A 23,827-nucleotide genomic window follows, 5' to 3' on the forward strand; every position below is an offset into this window, starting at 1 on the left:
CAAGAGAGAATTGCCATCTTAGATAGTTTCTCTTGATCAACGGAAGCTCTAAAGTATTTACTGATCTTGTCTTTAAACTTTGATATTTTGTTCCAAGACTTTTTTGCATTAATTTTGCTTTGAAAAAACACTGCATCGATACTCTGGTTTCTTTTCAGATCATATAACTCTTTCGCCTTTTATTAAAGATTTCTGTGGAGAAGAACAATTCTGGGTTTTTACCCAACTTTTTGAGGCCCTGCACTTGCAAGGCTAAAAAAACACAAGAAAACAACAAAAACTCCACTGCACTGAAATACGCTTTAAGGACGTTAAGCTTTGGGGGGGTCCCGGGAGCTTTGTCTCTCCAGCCCCCCACCCCGCCTTGGTGTAAGGCGGCTGCGGCCCTTTAGAGGACGGCCCTTTAGAGGACGTCCCTACGCGCGACCCTCAGGCGCATGCGCAGCGCAGGAAGCGCGGACAAGGCGGGACTTCTTCCCGGAAGCACTGAACAGGCCCTCGACTGGGCCCGTCAGAGGCTGCGTGGACCGGCTAGCCTTGCCCCGCCCCTTGCCGCTCCGCACCCAAATGTTCCTGCCCAATTAGAAAGGCGGGAGGCGGAGTCTCAGCTCTGCGCGGTCTCCTTGGGAAAGTGCGACCGATTCTTTCACCGGAAGTACCGCGGGCTGGAACCTCCGGTGTGGAGTGGATGTTCAGCGATGTAGTAAGTGGTTCTGCCTTGACCCCAAAATGCTGTAAAGAGGCCCTCTGGGGTTGGTGCCTGCCAAATCTGGGCAACTGGCGGATCCCATGATCCTTCCACATGTCACCTAGTCCCGGTCCTGCTCTATGTCTCTGGCGTTCCCGGTTAGGATGTGGGTCACGAGGTGTTCAGGATTCCTGTCTCCTGCTGCCAGAGCCCGAAACTGTAGGAAGTCAACGCCTGAGTTCCAATCTGGATGTCCTTTCAAAAGGCGAGGTGGACTGGGAAGCCAGCATCGCAAAAACCAGTGTACCCTATTGAGGGTAAGGGCTCCTTTTACTCCATTGCTGAGGGCTTGCTACTGCCCAGTGTGATTCGAGGACCCGGCGTCACTGCCTGGGTGATTGTGAGGAATGCCTAAGCTCAGGCTCCATCCCAGACTTCCTGTCAGAAGCTTCACTTTATAAACATTCTAGATGATTTCTGTGCACGTTAATGCTTGAGAATCGCTGCCCTCGGCTTCCCGAGATTTCTAGTCTAGGAGGCAGTGTTGATGTATACAATTGCTTCTGCAGTCGATGGCCTCTACTGCAGATCTAAAGGAGATGTTAAGATTTGAGCCTGGTAAGTCAGCCTCAGGATCTTTATGACATCCCAGGCATCACCTACTACTTAATTAAGATGACATAAGGAAAGTGATGGTGAGGGGTGATATAAATAGACAACTTATGGTGAGCATGCTTATTTGGGAATGTGCAGAAGCACTCAGGAAAGGGAAACATATGTACAGGAGAACATGCTTAATCAGCCTGAGGTCGAAAGACTGATAGCATATGTGTTAGGGATGAATGAATGTATTCATCAACTTGGCATCCCACCAACATCGTTTCTAACCAAGGAACTCACTTTATAATAATAAAAGGAATGTGGTAGCCAGTTTTCAGGATAGTCCTGGGCAATCCTAGTCTTGTGTAATCTCTTCACACAGTGAATTGGGCTGATTTATCTCTAAATGTATTTGGGCTTCTGTAACAAAATACCATGGACTGGGTAGCTTGTACATAACAGAAATTTATTTGGGGAACTTCCCTGGTGGTTCAGTGGTTAAGACTCCACAAGCTCTCAATGCAGGGTGCTGGGGTTCAATCCCTGGTCAGGGAACTAGATCCCACATGCTGCAACTAAGAGTTCAAATGCCTCAACCGACCCCACATAATGCAGTTAAGATCTGGTGCAACCAATACATTTCTTTTAAACAAAATTTATTTTTCACAGTTCTGGAGGCTAAAAAGTCTAAAATCAAGATGCTGGCACATTTGTTGTGTGGTGAGAGCACACTTCCTGGGTCACAGATGGCAGTTCTACCACTTATGGTGGAAGGGACAAGGGAGCCGTCTCAGGCCTCTTAGAAGGGTACTGATCCCCTTGGGAAGCCTTGCCCTCATGAGCTAATCACCTTCCAAAGGCTCCATCACCTGGGGATTAGGATTTCACTATACAAATTTTGCTGGGACACAAACATTTGGTCTGTAGCACTGTGTGAGTTATAGGGTATTATGGAAATGATGCTGGGTGACTTCTAGAGCTCAGTCATTAAAGATACTGTGGCTTCTATGCTGCTGTCTTGAATCACTTGCTCAGGGGGAAACGAGCTTCTCTGTTGCAAGGACATACCAAGTTATTTCCCTAGAGAACTCCACAGGAGGAACTGAGGCTTCCTGCCAATAGCAATGTATGAGCAAGCCATCTTGGACACTTATCCTCCACCATAGTCAAGCTTTCGGATGACTGAGCGCCTGCAGGTAACTGCAGTCTCACGAGAGGCCCTGCTCCTGAACCATTCCGCTAAACCATTACTGGATTCATGACCTATAGAAACTGTGTGATATAAATGTTTATTGTTTTAAGTTGCAAAGTTTTGGTATAACTTGTTACTTGACAACAGATAACTAACACAAAGGATAAGGCTGGTGTCCATGGGATTCTTTGGTGTTTACTTCTACACCATTACCAGGAACAGTTGACCTTAGGAATAGAGAAATGGTCTTTTAAAGACTCAGTTTTGATCCCAGTTGAGGTGACCAGGTGGCTTGGTGGTAAAGAACCTGCCTGCCAGTGCAGGAGACATGGGTTCAATTCCTGGGTTGGGGAGATTTTTTGGAAGAGGAAATGGCAACCCACTCCAGTATTCTTGCCTGGAAAATTCTATGGACAGAGGAGCCGGGCAGGCTGCAGCCCATGGGGATGTAAAGTCGTGTCCAATTCGACTGAGCACACAGATTACCCTGTAAGATTAGGGTGCTATTTTATAGAATACAGTATAAGTTTCATACCAGTGGACAATATATGCTAAACTTTCTCCCAGGTAGCAATTTATGGGGCAAGGAAACAAGAGGTAGAAGTAGGCAGCACTTTTTGTAATACCTCATGATGTACTTGCAACAATTTGCTTTTTACCCCAGCAGTACTGGGCTCTGAAGAGACTTCCTGCTGGCCAATTTGGGCTCCTTTTGCTACTGGATAAACTGAACAAAAGGAGATTCTAATATTGTTATGAGTTTGACTATCTATGGAAAGTAGTTTTTCTGCTGCATAGTGGTAGCAGAGAGGATTATGGGTGGAAAGATCTCCCTGAGAGATTCTGGAATTGCCATGTCTTGTGATGGGAGTTAATAAAAGACTAGGAGAGTCTTATATGGGCAAGATCATAAGAAGGTCAGATCTCTCAGACATGAGAATTTAGGCTACTATTCAGATTTTTTTTTTAAACTTTGAGTAGCTGAGATGCTGGCTAAAGATAAAGGGAACATGAATTCGATTGTGGATAAGGGAGACTTCCCAGGTGGGTCACTGGTTAAGAATCCCCCTGCCAATGCAGGAGGCATGAGTTCAATCCCTGGACCGGGGAGACTTCATTTGCCACGGAACAACTAAGCTGGTTTGCCACGACTACTGAAGCCCACACTTTAGAACCTGTGCTCCATAACAAGAGAAGCCACCACAGCAGGAAGCCAGTGCACTGCAACTAGAGAGTAGTCCCCGCTTGCAGCAATGAAGACCCAGCCCAGTCAAAAAAATAAACATAAATAAATAAAAAATAATAAATAAATAAATAAATAAATTTTAAAGATTGTGGATAAAGGAAACTATTGATATCAATTAATCATTCAAGGCTACTTATGGAAATGAATATTATATCATTCAGTCATATTTCTTTCTGTTTATATTTTATCTCTTGAGCTAGTTAGCTTTCTTCTTTTCTCTCCCTCCTTCTGTTTTACATGTATGTAGGACATGTAGATATTGCTTAGCTTTCAAATTTGATTCAGAAGTTATAGAAAGTCATAATGGGATCAGATTGGAGGAGGGAAGATCTTAGTTTGGCTCCTGGATACAGTAACTCATGTTCTTCTGTGGTGAGAAGGATACTTTTATTATGTTAGACCAGAGAATTTCTCTATTGAAGGTAAGTAGATGAGAGGAGTGTGTGTTAATATACAGCTGGGAGGATGGATTCCGATGGGAGTTTATCTTACTTCTTTGGCTTCCCAACTTCTGTGACCCCTTCCAAAGCTTAGGTAATAATACCTACTGTGTCATTCTGGTGGGGAAGAAAAGCCTACTTCTTCCTGTGTCACAGGAAATTCTGAATCACTTCTATCCCAGCCCTCTAGGAGCTAAGCTGTGGGCACGTGCGGACCCATTAGATATCCTGAGTCAGCCTTTGACACAAAGGGAGCAAGGAGGAGATTTTTCTAGCAGTGGCAGCTATTGCAGCAAAGAGGGATTGCTGGGCAACCGCGCTTCTGGTGGCAACTTGTGCCCAGGGCTAGCTGTGTCAGAGTCATGAGCTGTGAGGTTTATGCTGGGATAAACCCGCTAATCCAGCCTGTGCTATGGATGATCTGGGCCACTCTAGCTGCCATGTGACCTCCTGAGCCTGCTTTTCCAGTTGCTCTGTGTTTTTAAATAAGAATTATCAGTTTCAAGAGATCTTTTTCTGCTTAATTGCCGAGACTCTGTTATTTTCACCTAAGAACTGTGAGTGAGGCCACAGTACTCAACCATCAGAAAAGGACTTGAGGGACTTCCCTGGTGGTTCAGTGGCTAAGACTTCAAATGCAGGGGGCTCAGGTCAGGGAACTAGATCCCACATGCTGCAACTAAGACTGGGCATAGCCACATAAACAAATATTAGGGGCTTCCTGGGTAGCGCTACTGGTAAAGAACCTGCCTGCCAAGGGAGGTTTGACCCCTGGGTCCGGAAGATGCCCTGGAATGTGCTGTGTTTAGTCACTCAGTCTTGTCCGACTCTTTGCAACCTCATGGACTGTAGGCTGCCAGGATCCTCTGCCATGGGGATTCTCCAGGAAAGAATACTGCAGTGGGTTGCCATGCCCTCCTCCAGGGGATCTTCCCAACCCAGGGATCAGACCCAGGTCTCCCTCACTGGAGGCAGATTCTTTACCATCTGAGCCACCAGGGAATTCCCTGGAGTAGGGAATGGCAACCTGCTGTAGTTGTATTGCCTGGAGAATCCCATGGACAGAGGAGCCTGATGGGCTACAGTCCATGAGGTCACAAAGAGTTGGACACAACTGAGCACGCACAAAGAAAGACATATTTAAACAAAGAAATATAAAAAAAAAAAAAAGGAAAGGTCTTGAACTCTGAACAGGGTGGCCACTAATATTCTCTCCAGCTCATTGCTGTTCCTGTGTGCTTTTTTAGTTTTTTGTTTTTTTGCTTTTCTGCATAGATTGTTGCTTCTCCATCTATGAGGCAGACAGGAGAGAGTTGCAAGCTTCTGGATTTCTCCATCCAGACCAAGTCATGCTGGGAATGACCCACAGGTCCTTAGCATCAGTGCAAAATTCCCAAATCCATCACGAATCCTCACTGGGAGGAGATGGTGGACTCTAAATTAGGCTGCTGGAGCCCACGCTCCTGTGAGTATGGATTGATGACCATCCCCAGCAAAGGGTGGTCCACTGGGAAGACATCCCCACAGAAGTCTGTTCTAGGAGCCTGGGGTTTCTCCATCATGGGACGTTGTGCTCTCTGCTACATCTCTCCCTCCAGGCTGATCCTTTACATCAGATGCTTTATGGGAAGAAGCACAACTCTCCCCTACCTCAGCTTCCCTATCTGCAAATACATCACTAGCTCTACACAGTAAATGACCTGATATTAGATGAAGAAGAGGCTCACTCAGATAACACTGCAATAACCCCACTTGCTGAGCTAAGAAGAAGACCTTTTAATAGCTGAATTGTCAAATACATAAGCATGAGCCCAGATCAGCAAGGTGATGAAATTGGAAATTACAGAGGATTTTCCCTGGGACTCCTCTCCACCCAGACAGTTCTGATCTTCCAGTTCTGATCCTGAGGTTAGATCATATACTTTGTTTTCATTGTGGGCTCATAGGGACCAGGAAACAGGTGGGACAATTACTTTCTGCTTGTCTCTAATAAGGCTCTCAGGGAATCTGGTCCCAGTGGCCATGGAGGCTACTGTAAAAAACCATCTCTGACCAACCCTTCCCCGTTCCAAACAACATCCTTCCTGCACAGAAAGCTGAGGTCATGAACACTCTGCTCCTCACCTGCTCAGGACCTACCTATCCTTCCAAGCCTTTCCAAACCTTGTAATAAAGAGGAACCCTGGCCAGTTCCTCAGAGGTGAAGCACACTTGATGGCAACAGCACAAGCTTCTCCAGGTAAGATGGTAACAGTCAACATTTCTTTCTCTTTTGGGTTGCGCTGTGTAGCATGTGGGATCTTAGTCCCCTGAGCAGGGGTTGAACCCATACCCCTGTAGTGGGAGCTCAGAATCTTAACCAATGGACCATCAGGCAAGTCTAAATATTTCTTTATTAATGGGTGAAGTTTTTGGAAGGACCTCCTTCGTTAAATCTTCCAAATCCAGGGAATAGTAGCTGTCCTCAGCTGGAGCTTGAGATAAACCCAATACCAACCGTTTCTCTTCTCTCTACGAACTACTAAGTAGGAGAAAGACTGGGAATCTTAATAGAGACACACATAACGGCAGGGGAGGGCTGTGCATTATTTTTATGTTATATTTGATATAATTAAAAAAATGAATCCAATGGGACCAGTATCATCTATGACTGGGAGTTGGAAGTTGAGGGTGTGGCAGGTAGGGGCAGATTCTGACTGAGCAACTCTGCGTGCATGGAGTCACTTCAGTCATGCCCGACTCTTTGTGACCCCATGGACAATAGCCCAGGCTTCTCTGTCCATTGTATTCTCCAGGCAAGAATACTGGAGTGGGTTGCCGTTTCCTCCTCCAGGGGATCTTGCCAACCCAGGGATTGAACCTGCTTCTCTTATGTCTCCTGCATTGGCAGGTGGGTTCTTTACCACTAGTGCCACTTGGGAAGCCTTTGAGCAACCTTAGAGGGTTTATTAGCATAACTATGGCTGGAGCTTTGATTATTGCACCCAAAGCATTAGCTTCTAGGTTTCTGACCTCTGCTTCTCATCTCTGCATCTTAGTCCGGCCCCATGGGAGAGGCGAACCAGTCGAGAGTCTCTGAGTTCCTCCTCCTGGGGCTCTCCAGGCAGCCCCAGCAGCAGCAGCTCCTCTTCCTGCTCTTCCTCACCATGTACCTGGCCACGGTCCTGGGAAACCTGCTCATCCTCCTGGCCATCAGCGTGGACTCCCGCCTCCACGTCCCCATGTACTTCTTCCTCTGCAACCTGTCCTTCGTGGACACCTGCTTCTCCTCCACCACTGTCCCCAAGGTGCTGGCCAACCACGTACTCGGGAGCCAGACCATCTCTTTCTCTGGGTGTCTCACGCAGATGTACTTTGTTTTCATGTTCATGGACATAGACAATTTCCTCCTGGCTGTGATGGCCTATGACCGATTTGTGGCTGTATGCCACCCCTTACACTACTCAGCGAAGATGACCCCCCAGCTCTGTGCCCTGCTGGTCACTGGATCATGGGTCACTGCCAGTCTGGATATGCTCTTGCACACCCTGCTGATGGCTCGACTCTCCTTTTGTGCAGACAATGCCATCCCCCACTTCTTCTGTGATGTGACTCCTCTCCTCAAACTCTCCTGCTCTGACACACACCTCAATGAGCTGATGATTCTAATTGAAGCAGGGCCAATAATGATCGCTCCATTTATTTGCATCCTGGTATCATATGTCCTTATCACCTGTGCTGTCCTGAGAGTCCCATCCGCAAAGGGGAGATGGAAAGCCTTCTCCACCTGTGGCTCCCACCTGGCTGTGGTATTCCTCTTCTATAGCACCATCATATTTCTGTATTTCAACCCTTTGTCCTCCCACGCAGCTGAGACAGATGTAGCAGCTGCTGTGATGTTCTCTGTGGTGACGCCCATGCTGAACCCCTTCATCTACAGCCTGAGAAACCAGGACATAAAAAAGGCTCTTGGAAAAGTGGTTGCTATTAAATTTTTTTCTGTTTAGTAATCAAATGGGCTAAGAAAATCACAGAGGGAACTAATTTCTAAGAAATTTGTATTCTTGTTTTTTTATTATGCAAAACTTAAAATTTGTCTTTTAATCTTGATGTTAGAAACCTATATCCTGATCTTCCACTTATATTTTTTAATAGTCTTTCTAAGTTTCTGAATAGTCTCCACAAATTTTATTTTCCTTTCCTTTTGTATTTTCATCAGGTTGCTCTAGCAAAATAAACATGCTAATCACCCTGTTACTGAATTAAAACATAAAGTAAGTTTTACTATTTAAAAGTACAACTTTATATTTTGAAAATGATTGCAGAAAATAAAACATTGAGAAATAGATGAAACTGGTTAAAACATCACTGAGAAGGATGCTCTCGATTGTGAGGGACAAAGACAAAAAATAGGGCAGTTCCCCTTAATTTCACAGAGCTAAGATGATATCTTTTATGAAAATGGACAGAAGTTGAATCCAAGGCAATTTTTGTTTATAATAATGATTTTTGTATATACTTTGTAATTGTGTATTGGTATTTTTGCCTAAAGGGATAAGTGGTAGCATTTTCCATTTTTAGTCTATATATCCAAGAATTATTTGTAATAAGAGGGACAATACCTGTTCTTCCAAAGTCTGAAAGAAATCCCCAACCTTTGCTCCATGTATTTTTGTGCTCTATTAGATAGTCATATTTATCTGTTTTATATGTTTGTTTTATCCTTTTATCATTATAAGATATCCCTTTTATCTAGAGTAACATTTTGTCTAATATTGTAACCATTCAGGTCTTCTGTGGTTTCTGTTTGCATGACATCTTTGCAACCTTCTTTGAATTCAATGTGTCTTTAAATCCAGAGTGTGTACCCTGTAGACAACATATACTTTGATCATGTTTTTTAATCCAGTTTAATGATCTCTGACTTTTGGTTGAATTTTTAACCCACTCACTTTTTTTTTTTATGGCTGTACTGGGAAGCATGTGGGATCTGTTTCCTGACTAGGGATCGAACTCGTGCCACCTGCGTTGAAAGCACAGTTTTAATCACTTGACTGCCAGCGAAGTCCTCCATTCACTTTTAACACTAATATCTACCACTTAACTTTGTTTTCTTGTGCCTTTTTTGTCTTTCCTGCTCTTTTGCATTTATTCTGTATTTTCTAATGTAGCATTTTAACACCAGTAATTCTTTTTACTATATTTTTTGGGGTGTTTTTTTAGTGGTTGCTCCAGGTTTAACTGATCATCAGTGTCAGATTTATTTTAGCTTCAGTTTCAGTTCAGTCGCCCAGTCGTGTCCGACTCTTTGCGACCCCATGAATCGCAGCACGCCAGGCCTCCCTGTCCATCACAAACTCCCGGAGTTTACTCAAACTCATGCCCATCAAGTCGGTGATGCCATCCAGCCATCTCATCCTCTGTCGTCCCCTTCTCCTCCTGCCCCCAATCCCTCCCAGCATCAGGGTCTTTTCCAATGAGTCAACTCTTCACATGAGGTGGCCAAAGTATTGGAGTTTCAGCTTCAGCATCAGTCCTTCCAATGAACACCCAGGACTGATCTCCTTTAGGATGGACTGATTGTATCTCCTTGCAGTCCAAGGGACTCTCAAGAGTCTTCTCCAACACCACAGTTCAAAAGCATCAATTTTTCGGCACTCAGCTTTCCTCACAATCCAACTCTCACATCCATACATGACCACTGGAAAAACCATAGCCTTGACCAGACGGACCTTTGTTGGCAAAGGAATGTCTCTGCTTTTTAATATGCTATCTAGGTTGGTCATAACTTTCCTTCCAAGGAGTAAGCGTCTTTTAATTTCATGGCTGCAGTCACCATCTGCAGTGATTTTGGAGCCCAAAAAAATAAAGTCTGACACTGTTTCCACTGTCTCCCCATCTATTTCCCATGGAGTGATGGGACCAGATGCCATGATCTTAGTTTTCTGAATGTTGAGCTTTAAGCCAACTTTTTGGCTCTCCTCTTTCACTTTCATCAAGAGGCTCTTTAGTTCCTCTTCAGTTTCTGCCATAAAGGTGGTGTCATCTGCATATCTGAGGTTATTGATATTTCTCCCGGCAATCTTAATTCCAGTTTGTGCTTCTTGCAGCCCAGCGTGTCTCATGATGTACTCTGCATATAAGTTAAATAAGCAGGGTGACAATATACAGCCTTGATGTACTCCTTTTCCTATTTGGAACCAGTCTGTTGTTCCATGTCCAGTTCTAACTGTTGCTTCCTGACCTGCACACAGGTTTCTCAAGAGGCAGGTCAGGTGGTCTGGTATTCCCATCTTCAGAATTTTCCACAGTTTATTGTGATCCACACAGTCGAAGGCTTTGGCGTAGTCAATAAAGCAGAAATAGATGTTTTTCTGGAACTCTCTTGCTTTTTCGATGATCCAGCAGATATTAGCAATTTGATCTCTGGTTCCTCTGCCTTTTCTAAAACCACCTTAAACATCTGGAAGTTCTTGGTTCACGTATTGCTGAAGCCTGGCTTGGAGAATTTTGAGCATTACTTTACTAGCATGTGAGATGAGTGCAATTGTGCGGTAGTTTGAGCATTCTTTGGGATTGCCTTTCTTGGGGATTGGAATGAAAATTGACCTTTTCCAGTCCTGTGGCCACTGCTGAGTTTTCCAAATTTGCTGGCATATTGAGTACAGCACTTTCACAGAATCATCTTTCAGGATTTGAAATAGCTCAACTGGAATTCCATCACATCTACTAGCTTTGTTCGTAGTGATGCTCTCTAAGGCCCACTTGACTTCACATTCCAGCATGTCTGGCTCTAGGTGAGTGATCACACCATTGTGATTATCTGGGTCATGAAGATCTTTTTTGTACAGTTCTTCTGTGTATTCTTGCCACCTCTTCTTAATACCTTCTGCTTCTGTTAGGTCCATACCATTTCTGTCCTTTATTGAGCCCATTTTTGCATGAAATGTTCCCTTGGTATCTCTAATTTTCTTGAAGAGATCTCTAGTCTTTCCCATTCTATTGTTTTTCTCTATTTCTTTGCATTGATCGCTGACGAAGGCTTTCTTATCTCTCCTGGCTATTCTTTGGAACTCTGCATTCAAATGGGAGTATCTTTCCCTTTCTCCTTTGCTTTTTGCTTCTCTTCTTTTCACAGCTATTTGTAAGGCCTCCTCAGACAACCATTTTGCCTTTTTGCATTTCTTTTCCATGGGGATGGTCTTGATCCCTGTCTCCTGTACAATGTCATGAACCTCCATCCATAGTTCATCAGGCTCTCTATCAGATCTAGTCCCTTAAATCTATTTCTCACTTCCACTGTATATTCATAAGGGATTTGATTTAGGTCATACCTGAATGGTCTAATGGTTATCCCTACTTTCTTCAGTTTAAGTCTGAATTTGGCAATACGGAGTTCATGATCTGAGCCACAGTCAGTTCCAGGTCTTGTTTTTGCTGACTGTATAGAGCTTCTCCATCTTTGGCTGCAAAGATTTTGGCTGATTTTCGGTGTTGGCCATCTGGTGATGTTTATTCCTGTTATATACAAAAATGCTTCTTCTATATGGTTTTATTCCCTTTCCACATTTTAAGCATTGTTATGTATTATTGGTTTACATATTGTATCAATGTTACAAACTAAATACATCTTATAATTATTACCTTACTGTGTCTGGTCATTTCCTTAGTCCTGTAAAGCTTTACTCACACCCAGCTTCTTTGCTGTTACTGTTAACTGTATTGCTACACAGATGTTACATTTCTATGTGCTACAGGCCCAACAATACATTACCTATATACTATTTTATCCAATTGCTTTTAAAATTACTAACAGCTTCTCGGGGTGTACTGGTAACTTGACTTTGCACACTCTACATGTGGGGCACAGAAGGCATTTGCTGGGTGTGGAGAAGGAGTTTGGGTCCTGAGAGTGTCACCCACCCAAATGTCTTGGGCCCAACCCTTGGGCAGGGGACAGGACCCACTCACCCCTGGGACCTCATCTCCCTTTTCTGTCTGACAGTCATTTAGCCTTTTAAGTTTTCTGGGCATGCACGTGGGTCCCTCTGCATGATAACTGGGTAAACCTGGGCCAGAATTGCAAATGAGTAAGAGAATAACGCTGACAGCCAGTTTTGTCCCTTATTTTAAAGGGTACAGTAGGCTTGAAATACACAACATGGATAAAGGCCTGTTTTGATGTGGCTTTTAAGTGTTGGGGTTTCTTCTATTTTTGACTACGACTCAAGACAACTGTATCATAAAACATCCTTCTCTTAGTATGCTTTGCACAACAACAAAGTTTAGAACAACTTATTTTAAATGTAACAACAACAAAAAAGAGCAACAGGCAGAAAGGAAGAAACAAAACTATTACTTATAGATAGTATAATTTTTAATCACAAATTTTAACAGAACTGAGAAATTACTGAAAATTACATTCAGAGAAGTAGCTAGTTTTGCAAATATATAATTAAAAATAACTTTCCTATGCAAGAGCAATAACCAACTAGAAAAATACAATGAAAAAAAAAAAAAACTATTTACAAAAACAAAATTTTGTTTTGTGTAGAACTTACCGCAAGAAAATTAGGAAAAACCGTACTCAGAATACTCTAATCAATGGAAGGTAGGTTTCTGGATGGGAACAAAACGTGTAAAGGTAATTTTCCACCATAAGTGTACAGGATTTAGCCTGTTCCAATACAGATACCAATTTAAAACCTAAGGAAATCTAAGAGGAGCAAGACTGATGGAGAATCTGAAAATGACACACCACAGGATTGGTCCTGTGAAGGCACCACTGGCCTTGCTTCTGGCAGACAAGTCAGGAACTGTGGGTACCAGGAAGCCACAGAGAACAAATGTCCACTACAGTGAGGACGCTGGAACCCTATCTCCTGAGGGGTAATGTGAGTGAGCCACTGGAGAGATAATTTCTAAAAGTAAAACACTATGCTTGTGAGGTAGTGACCACCCATTGCCAACGGTCTGATGGGAACTACACACATGGCAAGGTTATTGACCAGCCACAGATCCAAGCCAATGTCCTCCTCCCCCTCTGCAGGATCCTGGGGTTTCCTCCTGGCAGGTTTTCCTGACTCAACAGAGGGACAAAATTCATAAGTTTTTCCAGAAGCGGGGCTGGGTGGCCAGGCTTGAGTGACCCAAACTTCTTCCGGCAAGGCAAAGGCATGAGAGAGCTGTTTGAGCAATTAACAGCTGGACAAAATACAGTAAGAACAGCAGACACTTTTAAATTACACTGTGAAGAGGATTTCTGTAAACGTCTCTTTTCACCACAAACTGCAAGAGTTATTGAAATTGATCATTAGTTTTTAGATCACATACAAATGATGGAATAAGTCTTTGACATTCAGTTGCTGTGTTTTCCTATATTCCAAAGTAAACAATCCCTTTCATCTCTCAAGCTTTCAGGGTATCTTTAGATGGTGATATGAATGGCTGATAGAATCTGTTCTTATTAACAAGTCAGTAGTTTGGTTCTTTTAGGGGAACAGTTTCAGATAAGGATCTTTACATTATTTCTCAGGTGTGAATTCCTATGTAGGGGGGGGAATGGAATATCCTGATACTTTCAGTACACTTGTCAGTCTTCACCTTAAGGTAAGCAGCCCCCAGACTCCTATTTCAAAGCCTTTTTTGGGAAAGGGATCTGTGAGCTGTACATCGTTGCATAAGTTCACAAAAGAAAGCTCTTTAGTCTAAAAAGCCTGGTTGCTAACTGAGGTATAGCCCTTGAGGATGTTTTGTTTCCCCTGCGAATTTTCTAAAAACTTGAGGTTTCGGCAAACTTGAATATTTATCTGATTTTGGCTATAACGAGGTTTTATCTGTATCTTTTCAGACAGCCTGGCAATTCAGAATTATTTATGGAATATTTCAGTTTGAGGTGGTACCATCAGACCTTTCCCTGATGTCACTTCTGTTTTCGGGTTTTACATGCTGAGTGGGTTTTTTCATGCCGGGTGCAGTTCGACAGCCGACCAAATCTTCTCCCACACTTTTTACAACCATATGGCCTCTTGGTCTTGTGACTCTGCAAGTGAACAACAAACTCTCTGTTTTCTGGGAAGGTTTTCCCACATTCTGGACACTTAAATATCTTTTCCCTTATATGGATTCCTTCATGGCGACTTCGATGAGAATTCTGACGGAAGTTTTTCCCACACTGAGAACATGAATAAGGTTTCTCTCCTGTGTGGATTCTCTCATGCTTATTAAGGTTTGTTTTATGATTAAAGCTTTTCCCACAGTGACTGCAGTCATAGGGCTTTTCTCCAGTGTGAGTCCTCTGGTGGGAAATAAGGTAAGAACTCTCATTAAACTGTTTCCCACACAGCGGACAAGTATACCATCTTCTTGTCCTACGATTTCGGGTAAGTGCGATAACATTAATATCCACATATTTTGAGAGTTCCTCTAAAGGAGTATCATTTTCAATGGTAACTAAAAGATTTCTCATTTTCCTTTCCTTTGGAATAGATGTATTTAATCTTTCTTCTTTTTGGCAATCTGGAGACTGCTTAGGGACCATGGCACAATCCATTTCATCACAATCTGAAGACTCTTCTCTATGATCTTCATCCTCTACAGGTTCCGTCTGAAGCTCTTCACCCTCAGGATTATTGCCACTGACTGCTGAAACAGAGAGAAAATCTAATCATTTTTGAGGGACATGATACCACGCAGGAAAACCCAAGTTAGATTTCTCATGAGACCATAACCTCGAAAGTCAGAAATCTGACTGGCAGGCAGTTGCCATCTACACTTCCTCACCCTTATTGAGGGTGGGATACATGACTGATAAATCTTCCCTTACCCATAATGCAAGCACATAGTCCTCTTTTTCTCTTTTTTTTTAAATGAAATGTGTGGAACTAGACTGAAAGATTTCCATGTTTGTTTTCTGAATAGGCACCAATTACTCAACAAGTTCATACTGATCTTATATTATGTGTAAATCACTGAGCTAATAAGGACCAGGGGGTGAAGGACATAAATATTAAAAGGTACTACTTGCAATCTTTAGGAGACTAGTAAGTAAATGGTTAGATGAGTTACTTCCAGGTTTTCACTATATTATAGTATTAGCTAATATTATAACATCTAATATAGTGAACAACTGCAAACAATTCAAACGACCACAACTAAAGGAGGCAAAGTATTTTCACACAGTGTATTATTTTTTTGGACATGAAAGCATTACTACAATAAACTTTCCTGGCAATCCAGTGGTTAAGAAGCTGTGCTTCCACTGAGTTTGATCCCTGGTCAGGGGATTAAAGATCCTGCATACTGCACAGTGTAGCCAAAAAGAAAAAATGATCTACATTAAAAAAAAAAACTACTACAATTGATAAAATGAAAACTATGGTAGAAGTCAATGGTTGTCATTTTTTTTTTTTAATTTTTTTATTAGTTGGAGGCTAATTACTTCACAACATTTCAGTGGGTTTTGTCATACATTGATATGAATCAGCCATAGATTTACACGTATTCCCCATCCCAATCCCCCCCTCCCACCTCCCAATGGTTGTCATTTTTGGGGGGAGAATGGAAACTAATGACTGAGCAGGACCACAAGAGGGATATCTGGGGTATTAGTTGATTTTAGATAAATTTTAGACAAATGTGTTCATTTTGTGGAAATCTGAGCTGTATACTTAGGACTTGTATTTCCCAAAAAAGTCTGTGTAAAATAACAGATTACAGCGCTTGCTCCGGCAGCACATATACTAAAATGGGAACGATACAGAGAAGACTAGCATGGCCCCTGCGCAAGGATGACACGCAAATTTGTGAAGGGTTCCATAGGAAAAAAAAAAAACCCACCAGATCACAAAGACTAGGTAACAAAGCAAAAAAAAAAAAAAGTATGCTATGAACAGATGGAATGACAAGGGACTTTGTCTGACTCTGGGCAACTTATGAAATTAAAGGATGAAATCAACCACTTTAAATAATGTGACTGATCCTAAAGCCAGAATCTGAATCTCTGCTGGATTTAGCACTTTCACGCCAATAGATTTCTTTCTTTTAAAATTATTCATTTAATGATTCCCTTAGGATAATGAAAATGTTGGGCTAAAGCACAGGACAAATTTTTTTTATCACAGCTCTTGATATGAACTGACATACTGCTTTCCAAAGGAACTCTACAGATTTCAATATAGCCATCAACATGTGGCTAGGTATCAATTTTAACTAATCTTGCTGGTAGTAGATATAATTTTCAAATATTTATTTAATAGGTATAGAATGGCTTCTCATTGTAGCTTTATTTTGCACTTTGATTATTGCAAACTAATAATTTATATATTGGCTGTCACTTTTATAAATTTAAATAAATTTTATAGGACTTCCCTGGTGATCCAGGGATTGAGAATCTACCTGCCAATGCAGGGGACATGGGTTCAATCCCTAGTCCAGGAAGATCTCACATGCCAAGGAGCAACTAAGCCTATGCACCACAACTACTGAGCCCAAGCACCCTACAGTCCATGCTCTGCAACAAGAGAAGAAGACGCTGCATTGGGAAGTCTGAGCACTGCAACCAGAGAAAGCCTGCCTGCAGCAACCAAGACCCAGTGGAGCCAAAAATAAAATAAATACAAATAATACATAAATTGCATATATTTTAAATCTCTTTATCACTGATATATTTTTTAAATTAAAGTCTTTCTCTATAATAACCCCACAACTTAAAACAAGAAAATCAGTCTTTTAAAATCCAATAAATTTCTATTGTTTTCTGGCCATTCTTTTATAACTTATTTTTATTTAACTCTGATACTGTTGAAGTTTAGTATCACACGGTTTGTTGTTCGTAACATGTCTAATATTGGTAGGGTTAGTCAGAACATTCACTTCTTTCACCAATTTGACAGAGTACATTTACAGTATAAGTCTGGAGAACACTGATATCTTTACATGATTTTAGTTTTCCCATTTAGACCTGTTTCTCTCCAATATTCAAAAAATCTCTTCTATTTACCATATAAAACATCTATTTTACTCCTATTTTATAGTCATTCTGAAGGAGCGCTCTCATTATTTTGTTTAAGAATGCTGCTGATAGTTAAATATTTATTCCTACTGACCTACTGTAAAACTATTAAATATCATAATGTTTTAATTGATCCTTTAAAATTTTCTAAATACAAATCATATTTTGGTTCACCCTTTTTTCCAATATTCATTCTCCCTAACCCTTTTCATAAAAACATTAGGTTAAATTAAAGAACTAATTGTTTTGAGAACAATTAACTGAAACTCAACTGCATTTAACATTCCTTTATTGTACTAACTTTAAAAATAGAGAATTTTAGTAGCTGATATATTTATATGGCTCTAAATCAAAATACGAAAATTACACTGAAAAGCCTTACTCTAATCCCTGTCTCATTCCAATCCCAAAGAAAGAAAGGCAATGCCAAAGAATGTTCAACTCCACAGTTGTATTCATCTCACATGCTAGCAAAGTAATGCTCAAAATTCTCTAAGCTAGGCTTCAACAGTATGTGAACTGAGAACTTCCAGATGTTCAAGTTGGATTTAGAAAAAACAGAGAAATCAGAGATCAAATTGCCAACATCTGGTGGACCATAGAAAAACCAAGAGAATTCCAGAAAAACATTTACTTCTGCTTTATTGACTATGCTGAAGCCTTTGACTGTGTGGCTCACAACAAACTGGAAAATTCTTAAAAGAGATGGGAATACCAGACCACTTAAATGCCTCCTGAGAAATCTGTATGCAGGTCAAGAAGCAACAGTTAGAACCAGACATGGAACAACAGACTGGTTCCAAATTGGGAAAGGAGTATGTCGAGGCTGTATATTGTCACCCTGCTTATTTAACTTATATGCAGAGTACATCATGCGAAATGCTGGTCTGGATGAAGCACAAGTCGAAATTAAGACTGCCAGGAGAAATATCAATAACCTCAGATATGCAGATGGCACCACCCTTACGGCAGAAAGCAAAGAAGAACTAAAGAGCCTCTTGATGAAAGTGAAAAAGGAGAGTGAAAAAGTTGGCTTAAAACTCAACATTCAAAAAACTTAAGATCATGGCATCTGGTCCCATCACTTCATGGCAAACAGATGGGGAAACAATGACAGACTTCATTTTCTTGGGCTCCAAAATCACTGCAGACGGTGACAGTGGCCATGAAATTAAAAGACACTTACTCCTTGGAAGAAAAGCTATGACCAACCTAGACAGCATATTAAAAAGCAGAGACGTTACTTTGTTGACAAAGGTCCATCTAGTCAAAGCTATGGTTTTTCCAGTAGTCATGTATGTACCTAAAATTTACTGCACTTTGTTTAAATATTTATTTTGTCATAAAAAGTTTTAAAATTTTTACACATGATCTTAGCCAAAAGGCCAAGAAGCGATAAAAAGTTTTTAAATTTTTATGTATTTACCTTATTGATCTTTTCTTTAAAAGACTTCTGGATTTTTGAGTCTTTATTAGAAAAGTCATCTTATCCCATGGTTATAAAGGAATTCACCTACATGCTCTAATTGTTTTTAAAAAAACATGTAAAATCTTTGACCCACCTGGTGTTCTTGATGTGCAAAGTAAGATATGACTCACCAAGAGGCTAAGTTTTCACTGGACCTTTTATCAAAAAGTCCCTCTTTACCTTGCTGACAGGGGATTCCAACTTTATCACAAACTAAATCCCCATGTGTATTTGAAGCTATTTCTGCACTTCTTATTCCATCCCATTGGTCCAGCTACTCACATGCCCAAACTCTATATTGTTTTCATGACAGGTTTTAGAGGCTGCTTAAACATCTGGTACGCTATAACTCTCCTGCCCCACTGCTCTTCTTTCCAATTTTCCTGGTTACTTGCAGTTATTTTTCCACTTGAATTTGAAATCAGACTGTCCAGTTCCAGGGGGAAAAATCCTATTGGTTTTAGTAAAGGGACTACATTGAATTCATAAATTAATTTGGGGAGAACTGACCTTTTTAATATTAAATCTTTCCAACCAAGAACATGATATTTCTTTCCATTCATTCAAATTTACTTTTGTGACCTTTAGAAGTGTTTCATTTTCCTCATCATTTTTGCACATTTCTTAAGTTTATTTCTAGACGCTTGATCTTTTTTTGTTCCTAATGCATATCTTCTAAATCACTTGTCTCCAACCTTTCTGGAACCAGGGACCAGGTTCATGGGAAGATAATTTTTCCATGTACCCTTTGGGTAGGAGGGTGGGGTTTCAGGATGATTCAAGCACATTACATTTATTGTGCACTTTACATCAGCCCCATCTCAGATCATCAGGCATTAGATCCTGGAGGTTGGGGACCTCTGTTCTAAATGACTGTGTTTCCATAAATGATTTCTGTATAAAAATTTTACATCTCATTGCCTTACTGAATACACCTATTATATGTAATAAGTTTTCATACATTCTCTAGAATTTTCCAGCTACACATTTATATCATATGTAAATAGATGTAGTTTTATCTTTCTCTTAAATTCTTGTATGTTTAGTTTCTTTCTCATTTAACTGTACTAGCTAACACCTGAAAAGAAAGGGAAAGTATCAGTTGCTCAGTCGTGTCCGACTCTTTGCAACCCCATAGACTATAGCCTGCTAGACTCCTCTATCCATGGGATTCTCCAGGCAAGAATACTAGAGTGGGTAGCCATTCCCTTCTCCAGGGGATCTTCCCAACCCAGGGGTTGAACCCAGGACTCCTGCATTGCAGGCAGACTCTTTACCGTCTGAGCCACCAGGGAGGCCACCCAAAACACAATGTTAAATAGTGGTAGTGACAGTGGGCTTCGTTGTTGTATCCCAATTCTAGTGGGAATGCCTCTCAGTGTTTCCCATTAAAGATGATAATGGTGGGACTTCCCTGGTGGTTTAGTGGCTAAGAGTTTGTCCTCCCAATACAGGGGGCCCTTGTCAAGGATTCAGTCCTTGTCAGGGAACTAGATACCACATGCGGCAACTAAGAGTTCACATGCTGCAAGACTTGATGCAGCCAAATAAATAAACATTAAAAAAAAAAAAATCCCTTCTCTACTACTTACTGCTGTGTGACCTTCAGCAAATTTAACTTTTCTCTACTTCAGTTCCATCATCTATTAACATAATAATGATTCCTATACCCCACAGTGCTATCATGAGAATTACATGCGATAATAAATGCATGTAAAGTACTTAGAATAGTGTCTAGCACATACTAGCATACATGTGTTTAACAAATGCTAGATAATACTTCCATCAAAAATGGGGTATATTTTCTCTTACACTAGTAGGCTTAACAGCTATTGAACACCAATGACAAAATAAGACTTAAAATAGAATTAGTCAAGGGTCCAATGAAAACAGTGATGTAAAATGTATCTGTTGAGAGAATACCACTAGATGCAGAAGGTGGATTCAGAAACAGTATGCATGTGCTTTCTGTTTAAATGTGTGATGTTAGCACATCAGCCGCAGGTCTTGATTACCAGGAGAGATGCCCTCCACCCTTGCTGCCCCAAAGATACAGGAAAAAATGGCCACTCTCAGCTGGAGAAGGCTCTGCCACATAGAATAAAACATAAATATGCATGTAAGAACATGTACTTAGCTGGTGTGACCAGTGTCTCAAAAAAAAAAAATTGAGATGAAACAGAATCATGCTTTTCCCATAGCCTTCAATCTAAACATACAAGGGACTTGATTTCTTACCCAGTAACATCATCTCCCCAATGCTGTCTTCTTCCATCTCTGAGGTGGGCTGCTGAACAGGATCCAGGCTTACACATTCTTCTTGGGAGTGAAATACATTCAAATCCTCAAAGACCACCAGTTTCTGAAAGAACAACAGGCCCCCTTCCTCTTAGTAACAAAGGTTCCTTGACAGCCTCGCTGTTAAGAAAGACTGAGACCAAAAGATTGGGGAAGGGATGGTGAAAGGGATCTACAAGTCTCATGCAGACTGGAAAGCCAGGGTCAGAGAGAAGCCAGGGGAAAAACAGAACACAACTGTCTAAGAAGGCAGTGAAGAATGAGCCCAGTCTCCCTGCTGACTCCCTAGAGTGTGTTTTTATATGTGGGAGGACTGTGAGAGCAGAGAGGGCAATGCACCCAAACAGTGAACAGGAAAGCTGAACCCACCTCAGATTCAGATTTCAGACACAGAGATACTGTCTCCTGTTTCTGTTGGGTTCCTTCTCTAGGTAGAAGCGTCACTAAGGGACGAGGTTGCACTGGGGAAAGAGGAAGCTGCAGTTAAAAGAAAAGTCAGTGACTCAAATACAAAGATTCTACCCACATTTTGAAGCTAGATCATTCCTTCGGTAGGTAACTCATAGCTTTTTTCTGCTCCTACGAGCCCAGTCAGAGGTCAAGCCTCAAGCCACAGGGTCTTGAACCTACATGGTGTCTTTTCATTAAAAACAAGACGATTCTCCTACGCACCTTTTAAATTTCCATTACCACTAAGGGGAAGGTTGGGGTATGGTAAAGTCTGAAGATGTCCACAGCAAGCACAAAAGTTAACAAGATTCCACATAAGCTGAAGCCAATTCAGTAATTCATTGACATTTCTTTATCCTAAAAACATATTCCCCAGGCTTCCCTGGCAGTTCAGTGTATAAGACTCCATCTTTCTAATGCAGGAGGTGCAGATTCGATCCCTCGTTGGGGAACTAAGATCCCACATGCTGCATGTCATGGCAAAAGAAAAAAAAGATTCCCCCTCCCAAAATGTATCAGTAAAAGTCACACTACAAAAAACGTTAGTCTATTCTATAGCTTTACACACACTTAGCAAATCACTCAAACCCAGCTTGAGGAAAAAAAAATACTCCCTTCCTCTTTCTGGCATGTTGACTTACTGGAATCAACTCCTTTTTTCAACACCCACCTTCCTAACTTCAATTCACTATTACTATGGAAGCCTAGCTCAATCCCCAGTACCACCCTCTTTCTTCTAGTGAAACAGTATGTGCTTCTTACCTCTATTCTGAAGGTCTGAACTCACATCCTTCACAATAACCAAGGTCTCCTTGATTTTCTGACTGGGTTGGACTAAGCTTGGCTTGGGCAAGAAGGTGAGGAAGTGCTCCAGAACCAGTTGGTGGATGGTCTTGGGTCCACTAGTAGCATCTCGAAGTAGGTCTTGGCCCAGCTTGGAGTTGGGAGGGACTCTCAGTATAAAGGACCGCTTTGGCTTGGGGGGCATAGGGACCACTTTTGCAGCCATCGTGCCTTGAAATAACACACCACACTTGTTTCTGCAGAGCTTCAAGAGCCACCTCTTACTGGAGAAAACCTGTCAGTCAGCTGTAGATGAGAGAAACCATGGGTCAGGCTGAGCATGCCTCTACTCCAATATGTTTCTTGGGCAGTGAGGCCACATGAAATCTAAATCAGTAAGGAAAGATAAGCTGGGGTAGGGAACTCACAACTGAAAGGAAGACCCCTGAACCTGATACTCTCAGTAAGACCCGAAAGGAATATCCTGCGAATGGAGGAAGTAGATGTCCAAACCTCAAGGGCCAAACAGAAGGGAGCAAAGACAACCGGCAGAAGGCCAAGGGTCGTCCTCACGATAATGTGAAGCGCAAACTCCATTAGGAAAAGTGGTTCCACTCACGCTGGGAAAAAAAAAAAAGCAACGGGCCAAAAGACAGGAAATCCGAGGTTCAATAACGAGGGCATCTGGTTAGAGGTCAGCTTGGCCACTGAATCTGGCCTCACCGCAGCCCTTGGACAGCCCTAGGATGTCCTTCAGGGGGCAGTTGGCCCAAGGAGCAACCGCAATGCCGCATGAGGGGTCTACATGTGGCCTGCCGACTCTTTTCCGCCCTCAAAGTCTTGTAAGAGGGACAGGGGGCATTCCAGTAGGGCCCACTGGGCCAGGCCCACTCTGCAGCCTCTCCCACTGGCCAAGCAGCACCTTCACTGCAAAGCCCAGTTGGCGGCATTGGCTGGGGTGCGCTCCAGCAATGGCCCCTGTTTCGCTCCCTAGAGGCCGCCTCAGTCTGGTTCCCGCCCTCCCGGAGCCCCTCACCTTCTGGGGTTCTGCTGTGCCTGGGCGCACGCTGGGGACAACCCCGGACCCAGACTCAGGGAGAGTCTGGGAAACCAGGCGCGAGAGGCCCAGCCCAACCCTCGCCCTTCGGGGTGTCCTCACTGGCAGCCAGCTATTATTTGTGTGAGCTGCGGTTAGTTGGGGAGGACGACCGGGACGCGGTGCCTTCTGGGAGACCGGGTGCCTAGGCGGCCGTGATGTCACGCCCGGTGCCTCGTTTCCGGTGCGGAAGCCTGGTCTCCTCGCTTGGAGCGGGCAGTCTGCGCTTCAGAAGGCGAGGCTCGAGGCCGACCAGCAGGACTTTCAGGACCGCAGGGAGGCTAGGTTGGCAGCATCCGCTTTCTCTGCGGCTGTACCTGGGAGACGGAAAGCTAAAGGCTAGCTCCAGCCCGCCAAACCTGGTTGGCACCACTCGAAGTACGGAAGGGCTAACTACAGGGGATGCTGGGAAATGTAGTTCGGTGCCACACAGCCAATGGGAGATCGTCAGGCTCAGCGGTTGGGGCGGAGCAGGATCAGGGCTCGACCGGAAGCGGGCTGTCGGGAGGACCGGAAGGTCTGTGCTAGGCCGCCGCAGTTTCCGCCGCAGCACCTGGGGTCTATCAAAAAACTGA

General features: G+C 42.6%; 2 protein-coding genes and 2 non-coding genes across 7 annotated transcripts; 3 read left to right on the plus strand and 1 right to left on the minus strand.

Annotated features, from left to right (window-relative positions):
* Positions 1–138: 138 nt before the first annotated feature.
* LOC133064090 (U5 spliceosomal RNA) lies at positions 139–254 on the plus strand. Its single transcript, XR_009694566.1, has one exon. It is a non-coding gene; the product is annotated as a U5 spliceosomal RNA (small nuclear RNA).
* Positions 255–511: 257 nt separating this feature from the next.
* Positions 512–11,739, plus strand: LOC133063384 (olfactory receptor 1361-like). Of its 3 annotated transcripts, XM_061152688.1 has the most exons (3): positions 512–1,005; positions 6,259–6,405; positions 7,205–11,739. In XM_061152688.1, the coding sequence occupies exon 3, from the start codon at positions 7,214–7,216 to the stop codon at positions 8,150–8,152; it is 939 nt and encodes a 312-aa protein (XP_061008671.1). In that variant the 5' UTR covers positions 512–1,005; positions 6,259–6,405; positions 7,205–7,213; the 3' UTR covers positions 8,153–11,739. The 3 variants fall into 3 exon arrangements, with proteins under 3 accessions (XP_061008671.1, XP_061008669.1, XP_061008670.1); XM_061152686.1 differs by lacking the exon at positions 6,259–6,405; XM_061152687.1 differs by lacking the exon at positions 6,259–6,405 and having other exon boundaries at positions 512–703.
* Positions 11,740–12,515: 776 nt separating this feature from the next.
* Positions 12,516–23,355, minus strand: ZNF200 (zinc finger protein 200). Of its 2 annotated transcripts, none has more exons than XM_061152685.1 (5): positions 23,193–23,355; positions 22,136–22,462; positions 21,293–21,384; positions 20,864–20,987; positions 12,516–14,786 (listed from the first exon to the last, which is right to left on the minus strand). In XM_061152685.1, exons 2-5 carry the CDS (start codon positions 22,380–22,382, stop codon positions 14,068–14,070), a joined length of 1,182 nt encoding a protein of 393 aa, XP_061008668.1. In that variant the 5' UTR covers positions 22,383–22,462; positions 23,193–23,355; the 3' UTR covers positions 12,516–14,067. The 2 variants fall into 2 exon arrangements, with proteins under 2 accessions (XP_061008668.1, XP_061008667.1); XM_061152684.1 differs by having other exon boundaries at positions 12,517–14,789; positions 23,193–23,353.
* On the plus strand, positions 15,863–15,969 carry LOC133064112 (U6 spliceosomal RNA). The gene has a single exon (XR_009694586.1). It is a non-coding gene; the product is annotated as a U6 spliceosomal RNA (small nuclear RNA).
* Positions 23,356–23,827: the final 472 nt, after the last annotated feature.

Source organism: Dama dama, chromosome 10 (assembly GCF_033118175.1).
Source record: "Dama dama isolate Ldn47 chromosome 10, ASM3311817v1, whole genome shotgun sequence".
Lineage (NCBI taxonomy): Eukaryota > Metazoa > Chordata > Mammalia > Artiodactyla > Cervidae > Dama > Dama dama.